This window comes from Mytilus trossulus, chromosome 2 (genome assembly GCF_036588685.1).
Source record: "Mytilus trossulus isolate FHL-02 chromosome 2, PNRI_Mtr1.1.1.hap1, whole genome shotgun sequence".
In the NCBI taxonomy this organism is placed as follows: Eukaryota; Metazoa; Mollusca; class Bivalvia; order Mytilida; family Mytilidae; genus Mytilus; species Mytilus trossulus.
In genome coordinates this window covers 12708381-12717874 of record NC_086374.1, presented here as the reverse complement: position 1 = coordinate 12717874, position 9494 = coordinate 12708381, and the positions used below count along the sequence as shown (strand labels likewise).

Genomic DNA, 9494 nt, shown 5'->3' with positions numbered 1-9494 from the left:
TTCACCTCAAAAGCTAAGATTTATCAAAAAGAGATATAGAAATTAAAGATTGTATATTTTGGATTTAACATTGATTCATTTATAGGGTCTTTGCATCGGAAAAAAACACACTTATTCTATAACCAGTTGTTGGCATGATACATGTAATGTCCTTCTCATATATTTTATGATGGTATGATATATACTTTTTACATTGGTTAGATGTTTAAGGGAGGGTTGATATCTAAACAAAACATGTTTAACCCCGCCGCACTTTGTCCCAAGTCAGAAGCCTGTGGCCTTTGTAAGTCTTGTATAATTATAATGTCTAGTTCATTTATGTATTTCGGAGATCAGTATGACGTCCATTGTCAAAGATTTAGTACACATTTTTGTTTAGGGGGCATCTAAACCACGACTCCGGGGCCGGGAGTTTTTGGCCTTATTAAAGTCCCATTGGTAGCCTACGGCTGTTTTTTGCTCTTTGTTCGAGTTTTTGTCTTTTAGACACATTCCTCATTTGTATACTCAATTTTATATAACAACGTAATTATTAAGGGTGTGCATATCAACTACAAACCCCAGGATGAGAATAACAAATAAATTCTTTAGGGTGAGCATAACAATTTAATTGTCTAGGGTAAGCATACCATCTAAATCCTCTAAAGAAAGCATAACACATCAATCTAGGGTGGACATAACGCCGTCATCGTTTAGGGCAAGCATACCACCTAAATCCTCTAGGGTAAGCATAACAACGAAATCGTCTAGGGTGAGCATAACAACAAATCCATCTGGGGTTGTCGCAAATCCGAATTTTAAGCAAATATACAAAATTTCAACTTCATTTAAATCAAAAAGTAGCACATGAAGGTATATTTTTAATTGCATTTTTGATCTAATCAGGCAAAAAAAAATCAAATCCTCTAGCCTCAGGGCCATTACAACCATCCTTGGCCATTATTTACACCTCGGGCATGTTACAGGGCCAATATGAAAAAGTCCATACATTAATACTATAATCGTTTATGTAGAGCATGACAACGTAATCGTTTATGCAGAGCATAACAACGTAATCGTTTATGTAGAGCATAACAACATAATCGTTTATGTAGAGCATAACAACGTAATCGTTTATGTAGAGCATAACAACGTAATCGTTTATGTAGAGAATAACAACGTAATCGTTTATGTAGAGCATATCAACGTAATCGTTTATGTAGAGCATAACAACGTAATCGTTTATGTAGAGCATAACAACGCAATCGTTTATGTAGAGCATAACAACGTAATCGTTGATGTAGAGCATAACAACGTAATCGTTGATGTAGAGCATAACAACGTTATCGTTGATGTAGAGCATAACAACGTAATCGTTGATGTAGAGCATAACAACGTAATCGTTTGTGTAGAGAATAACAACGTAATCGTTTATGTAGAGCATAACAACGTAATCGTTTATGTAGAGAATAACAACGTAATCGTTATTGTATGTTGAGCATAACAACGTAATCGTTTATGTAGAGAATAACAACGTAATCGTTGATGTAGAGTATAACACCGTAATCGTTGATGTAGAGCATAACAACGTAATCGTTGATTTAAAGCATAACAACGTAATCGTTGATGTAGAGCATAACAACGTAATCGTTGATGTAGAGCATAACAACGTAATCGTTGATGTAGAGCATAACAACGTAATCGTTGATGTAGAGAATAACAACGTAATCGTTGATGTAGAGCATAACAACGTAATCGTTTGTGTAGAGAATAACAACGTAATCGTTTATGTAGAGCATAACAACGTAATCGTTTATGTAGAGAATAACAACGTAATCGTTTATGTATGTTGAGCATAACAACGTAATCGTTTATGTAGAGAATAACAACGTATTATTAACCAACTTACTACAATATGTATAGAAATGCCCATGCTTTATAAAAGGAAAATTTCGACATCTGGTCATTATGAACGGAGAAATTGCTACAGCCAGTCATTAAGAGATCTCAGTCATGCATTATGAAATCATACCCGTGCATTACGAAATCACAGTCATGCATTATGAACAGATGAAACGGGACATCGATTAAATCAAAATGTAGTTTTATTTCTTTAAATAAGTATGACATTTTTTTATTCTTTTTTAAACTAATATCATAAAAACAAGTTTAAGGTTAATGTACCCTTCTGTAGCCATTTTTGTACGAACTTTTCAAACTTCAATTGTATCAAAACTACAGATATAATGAATAATAGAGATAGGCCATTTTGTACATATTTCAAGGGGAAACTTGATGCAAAGCATTATTTTTTACTGTTTCATTGCATTTAATAGAAAAAGAGGACTTTGTGGCAAATAAATCAAGATTTTTATAGAAAATCCACAGCCTTTATCCTTGTACTCTCATATTTGGCAATTTGATGACTATTAGAAATAAGATTATTGCATGCAGTGCTAGCATTGATTTCCTTTAAACAACTTTATAAATGTAGTTATTGGTTAAAACAAATATAAATATGGCCAAAATCAAGTACACCTTTTAGGGTGCGCTCGACTTTAGTGACTCAGCACAAGGTGTTTTGGAATTTACAGGTTGCTTAGAACTTTTTGTAAAAAATAAACACTAGCACATCATAGAAAATCAAGTGAGTAACTTTTGTTTCAAATTTTATAACAAAAATCTTTGTATTAAAGGCTGTGGATTTTCTCTCAGAAGACAGTACTGTACATCGATATGGGATTCGGCATCCCTAATCAGTATGACTGTGGTTGAGTATCTAAACATCTCACTCAACGGAGGCTGTCTAAGCAAAATATCGTACAAAATATCGTACTGCAGAACGGAAAAGTTAAGTAATGCATACGCTTAAGTACTCGAAGTGTGTGACCTTAACATTGAATTGTTATACATGGCTGGTAACAATCACATAAATAACCTGGGTCCTAGAGGTCAGAAAATAAAACCAAGACACATAACTAATATATATAATATATGTGAAATACAAACAACGCATACTGTAATTTATTATTCATACATAGTTTTTTTTACACAACAACAAAATATCTGAATATTATTTGCATGTATATTGTCTTTTCTCTTGTATTTTTTTTTATCTAACTAAGTCATTACAACAAAGGTAAACCAACAAACCTCAAACATATATATATCGAGGAGGAAATTTCCTTTTACATGTACATACAGAGGCTGGTGACCTGGACAACATATTAACATTCTCTCAGAATAGCAGAATAACATAACGTCTTATATAAAATATTTTGTGACAAAATTCATATATTATTCAGCCCCCTTTTTATAGCTTGTATCAAGAAACAACCAGATTTTTTTCTAAATTGTGTCTTCAACTTTGAATGATTTTAATGTTGTTTTTTTCTGTCTGTCAAAATGTTTACGTACTTTAATTTTGAGATTTTGCTAAACATGTTTCAACCCCGCCGGATATTTGCGGCTGTCCCAAGCCAGGAGCCTCTGTTCTTAGTTAGTCTTGTATGTATTTTTAATTTTAGTTCATTTATATGTTTCGGGGCTATACAGTCAGTGTGACGTCCATTTTCATTGAACTGGTGTACATGTATATTAACATATTAGACACTCTATAGACAAAGTTCATAAGCGAAAAGCAAAGACAAGAATACAAAAATCAAAAGCTCAAATATCAGCTTTCTGCCCAATGACTGGTGGTTGTTCATAATTTCTGAGTAGCAGCTACAAGCTCTTGGATACGGGATGAGTACTTACATTAACCTTTGCGTACCTCACTAGAGATTTGGATCCCTGAAAGGTGTTGATATACTGTTTATTTTTTTTAATTCATAAGTAATCACGTGTTTTTGGTGTACATGTATTACTTCATTGGTCCTTAACATTCCAGATTTATGAATTGATCTATATGTTTGAAGAAGTGTGAATATGGCTATAAACATTTCGGACAACGTGTACATAAAATCATTGTTGATTGACAGGTTTACAATAAAGCAATAAAACATAAGTAGTACATGACCTACCTTAATCTACTATTAATGACCACCTACTCGTTCAATTTAGGATTTGACAATAACATAGTGTTTCCAGTGTTTCGTGCAGTGACTGACATGCAATCTAAAATTACACTTATACATGTACATGCTCTGTAGAAAAAAAGACAATTACACATTGTTCGCGAACACTTCCTTAAAGAAATGCACTGTTGAATTGAATTGTAAATTAGTTTCAAGACAACATTTGGTAATACAAAAGTGAACGTACAAACAGTTATTAATTAAACTAATATGATATAATAATTTTCAGACAGCTGCTATTTTTTTAAGGTAACCTTTGTCTCATTTTATGTCTCCTTTCTTACTCCTTTTTGGCAACAAAAAACATTATTCAAGAAGATAATTTATATTTTCTTTTCTCTTAAGTTGTAGGTCTGCAAGTCGTCAGGAAGTATACTTTCAATTGTCATATAAAAAAAGAAGATGTGGTATGATTGCCAATAAGACAACTGTTCTCAAGAGACCAATTTTCTCTTTTAACATGGGAAGGCATTATATTTGTCAAAAACGTAAGAATTTCGATTCTATATCGGTTTCAAATGCATGTGTTAATGAACTTTCCGGTAAAATTGTGTCGGGCAAAAATATTTGACATGTTATGTTCCACCATTTATGTAAAACAAGTTTTTGCATTTAAAACACAATTCGTGTATTTCCTTGATACAATTATTATAAATGGGTTTTCAATTTGTACTTATGTCATCAGCAAAGTGTGTCACCACTCGGAAATTCATCTATATGTTTCACAGTAAAACACATTTTTCAGAGTTTGTCAAAACTTATATAAGGTTAGACTTTGATGAAATTTGTACGGTTAAACACTTTAAAAAAAGCAACGTTAGTATGAGGAAAAAACCATGATTCTTATACCTGAACACTGTTACTTCTATAAGTTTATTTGACACTTATGTATGTAGTATTTTAATGTATGGTTGTGAAGTTTGGGGTGTTCATAGAGCACCAAATGTAGAAAAAGTTCATTTGGACTATTGTAAAACTTTACTAGGTGTCAAGAGATCCACTTCTAATGTAATGGTATATTATGAATTAGGAAGATTTCCATTGTTATATGAGCGAAATTTTAGGATGCTCAAATTATGGACTAAAATTCACGGTAGTGAAAATGGTATTATAAAGTCTTGTTACAAAGAACTAGTAGCAAACAGCAATACATGTAAAAACTGGGCCACTTTTTTATATGATCTTGGAATAATATTGGGACAACCAATGGGTACTTTGTTTGGATAGTTCATTTTTACAATTAACCAAACAACGAATATATGATTAAGCTAAACAAGAGTTGCATTTCACGCTTGAAACATCACCAAAGTGTAGATTATATAAGTTTATTGTGTCAAATGTAGAATTACAATTCTATTTAAAAAATGTATTCCTGTAATAGCTCGTAAATGGATAACGAGAATTCGCCTGTCCTCACATAATCTATGCATTGAAACTGGTCGTTTTTATGGAATAAGTATAAATAGTAGAATGTGTATTTTGTGTGATAAAAATGTAGTAGAGGATGAATTTCATTTTATTTTACAATGTACAAATTATAATGATATACGTAAAAAGTTTATCAAGAAATATTATTGGACTAGACCGTCAATTTATAAATTAGTACAATTGCTTTCTGTTGAAAACACTAAGGAACTCTGTAATTTAGGAAAGTAGATTTCTACTTACTCTATGAATTTAAGTGCAGGAATAATATTTAAGACCTACATGTATGTTTATTGTATGTAGTCTGAAACTCACAAACTGTATAATATGTAACTGATATTTCTGACGTTTGTTATTTATGTGTGTGTTAACGCTATACAACTTGTAAACTGTATATTTATGCATATTATACTGATAAACTGTTTGTTTAAAGTAAATAAAGAATAGAAACTCCTAAATATGAAGATTACCTAATGTCTAAATGGCATGCCTCAGCAAAATATATAAAACATATTGAAATAAAATGTCTTTCTCCTATGGTTCCGTTTTACTTTTTCGTTCAGCACTTAATTTATATTTGTCGTTAAACAGTGATAATTCATTAAAAGTATAAATCATATATAATATATTTTTTATAGTTCTTGCAAGAAATTTAGCCATATCTACGTTTGATGATAAAGGTTTCATTTGATTCGGACAAGTAATAACTCTAGAATATGTTTTTCATTATTAAAATGCGATTTTTTTTTTACTAAAATATGCATAGAAATTTTCAAATAGTGAAACAATTAGGACTTCTGACTGTATGCATAGCAAATCAAAACATGCAGTATCTATCAATATTTGATTGCATTTCACAAATATTTCGTTCTGTCTAAAACACCAACTGGACAATGAATCAACACACAACAATGTTTTATTGTCATTTCCCCCGGCCTTGTCATTGTCATTGATGTATATCTATATATTGGTTTTATTGGTTACTTACCAGAATAACAATGGCATATTAAATGTTAAGGACTGGAATTTTTAATTCTTTTCAGGTACGTAATTTGAATACTTATCTCTTTATAATAATAATTTTTGATTTCATTATGATTTGTAGAAACGAATAATTAAATGATTTATTTCAAATTTGAATTTCTTTGAATGTTTCAATTCAAAGTTCGTGATACAAATGGTTAGCTGTTATGTTGTTCGTCAAACTGACGAGTACCATATGAAACGAAGTTAAATAAATCTTTAGTTAATTCAACGGATAACCATAATCATTTTAGTGTACAGTAAACACGATACTGGCATACCTAAGTATAATCCCATACAAACAAGCTTCATTTAGACTCATCTTTTAACACGCACTATAAAACAAGCAATAAAAAACGAGACATTAAAAAAGAGAAAGATGCAAAATATACATTCAACAATTAGTGTAGTCTAGTGGGACTAAATATTTCAATGTTCTATCGGTATGTGTTTAGAATATTATTATATAGCCTAGTATATGACATTACATAGAGTTTTCAATATTTATTAATACTTTCTGCTGAACAATAATAATTCTAGAATGCTTGTTGAAAGTTTTATACATGTGTATATTAATGAGCCTTTGTATAAGCTTTTGGAAAATCTATTATACTTATAATAACATCATTTCGTTATATCAAATGTTTCACCGCACATGTCACGCGTTTCTAGTTAAAACTTTTTATCACGTGTTCAATACCAAAAGTTATGAAAAGCTCTACACAAATATCTGAAAAATAAATATTTATTTATTTACTTTTTGTTGTTGTTGTGATAGAATGGGATCAACATGTACTGGTTGTTCGTTCACCTGTCTTATTGCTTCAGATTTGCTACTTCTGTTTTATTAGTGGCTATTCGTCATATCTGTAAGCTTAAATACATATTTTATGCTCGTAAAATGTTATACAAACTATATAACTATCTACGAGCAAAATGAAATGGTCGCGGTGGAGACATTTGTTATCTCAGAATTCTCGTTTACATCAATTTTTACTTCAGTTATCGATAATAACTGTTTCTTTACACTTTAATGTCCTTTTGTACTTCGTTTAACCTTGACTTATACACCTAGAACTCTTGAGAATAATGCCAGTATTATTGGATTATTCATATATTTAACATACAGTTTGTGCATGTTCATTTATTTATACACGCGTGAAGACGTATATGTTTCTCGAACTATTTTCATGTGACACACGTCTAAGCGTGATTTGTTTTTGAAGTTTAAACAAAAGCTTGTGCACACACGGTGAACACATATAGCTCAAAGGCTTGTGTCTTTGGACTAGTCAACATAAATGAATCATCAGAAATAAACTGTTTTCCAGTAATAGAATAGCCTTTTGTAAAAGCAAATATTTGTGCGTATCAGGTGATGGAGCATGCTGTATAGAATCCCGAGATATAAGATTTAGTAGATACTATTGTTTACCGGAAGTGACTATTTAAAAATGCAAATGTATTTTTCCCTAGAATCCTGTCACCTATGTGGTCTCGTAGTAGCGTGATCGTCTCGAGTACGGGATGTTGATCGCCTGTTTGATCCTCGTACTACCAGACATTTTGTACTTGCTTCTTGAACAAAGCCTGGTCGACTCGGAGTTCATGTTATGGATCCGAGTGAGGTGACTTCTATATTCTGTTACCGTATGAACTAGCACGTTAAAACTCCGACTTGGTTTGTCGTTCTAGTACCGTGAAAGCAAGATACTTAGTAGTATCACGCTAACATGTGCTAGCCCTGAGATTGCTTGCAATATTTGTCACTTGAAAAAAACCACGGGGTTCAAATCATATTCCTAAACAAAACAGTATATTGTTGCTAGGTACAAATTAAAAAGGGGGGGTATGCTTTCGGTTTGACTAAGGTGACTTTAACCTTTGATTGTTTTTATCTTTATTTATGAATGTCCCATATTAAGGAGTCAAATGGTGACACTAAGTCAGTACGTTTAATAGTGATGGCTACTGCAGCCATTTCGGAACCTACGATCGGGATTATATCGGTCGTAGTTTTTCTGTCAAAACCTTATCGCTGTTGGATGTCACACATATTTTACATCATCTACTTTTCTGTATCACTTATGGTTTCCGACATATTTGTGTCTAAAGTGAAAGGTTTTTATTAAGTTGACTTTTATCGTAATAGTACGACAGCATTGTGAAAATTGTGCACATCCTGCTACAAGCATGGAATTTGGCATAGACCTTCCTCAACTATAACTCTTCTATTTCAGATAGGGAGGCATTTGGAAAAAATGGCTCACTTCCGGTAAAATCCCAAAATGGCGGACATCATACTTAAATCAGCCCAAAATCAGAGGCTAGTGTGTGAAAAGGTGTTTTTATCATGCTGCTATAATAATATTTGGTACAAACCTTTGTTATGTACTACTCTTTGGATATTATATAGATTAGATTCTTCAAAAACCCTGCTATCGGTAAAATCCAACATGGCGGGCATTGTACTAAATGAAGCTTATTTTTAGGGAGGGTAATTGAAATGTGTTTTCACATATTGCTTCTATCATTAAATTGTGCAGGAATTTTCTGTGATATTGCTAATGGATACAATGTACAAGACATATGTCTTTAAAATCCTTCTTTCCGGTATGATTCAAAATGGCAAACATAGAATTTTTTTTGTTTTTTTTTTATATTCAACTTTTTTTCAAAATGTAAAGAAAATGCTGTTTTTTTGTGCTGGTCATGAAACTTCTGGCTTTAAGTTATCCTCTAAACCACTCATTCTATTCTGTAGTTAATGTTTAAATACAAAGTTACCACTTCTGGTAAATAAAACCAATATGGCGTAGATTTGGAAGATGAGTCCTCAGTCCATATCTTCGATGTAGCATTTTCGATAAGATGAAGAGGCCGCGGAAAAGGGTTCTAATGGATCATATTTTTCCCTTCGCTATGCATAAGCGTCTGGACTAGAAAGCATATAAGGAACCAATTTCAAGCTTGTTACTCATCCAAACC

At 32.1% G+C, this 9494-nt stretch overlaps 1 protein-coding gene across 2 annotated transcripts in view; it reads left to right on the top strand.

Moving 5' to 3' along the window:
* Window positions 1–6393: 6393 nt before the first annotated feature.
* The window catches only part of LOC134706522 (putative mediator of RNA polymerase II transcription subunit 26), a 29718-nt gene continuing 26617 nt past the window's right edge, over window positions 6394–9494 (top strand). For both annotated transcript variants that reach the window (XM_063565538.1, XM_063565535.1), the window contains exon 1: window positions 6394–6526. In XM_063565538.1, coding sequence (XP_063421608.1) covers window positions 6494–6526 — 33 coding nt within the window. In that variant the 5' untranslated portion in view covers window positions 6394–6493. The remainder of the gene's footprint in view (window positions 6527–9494) is intronic.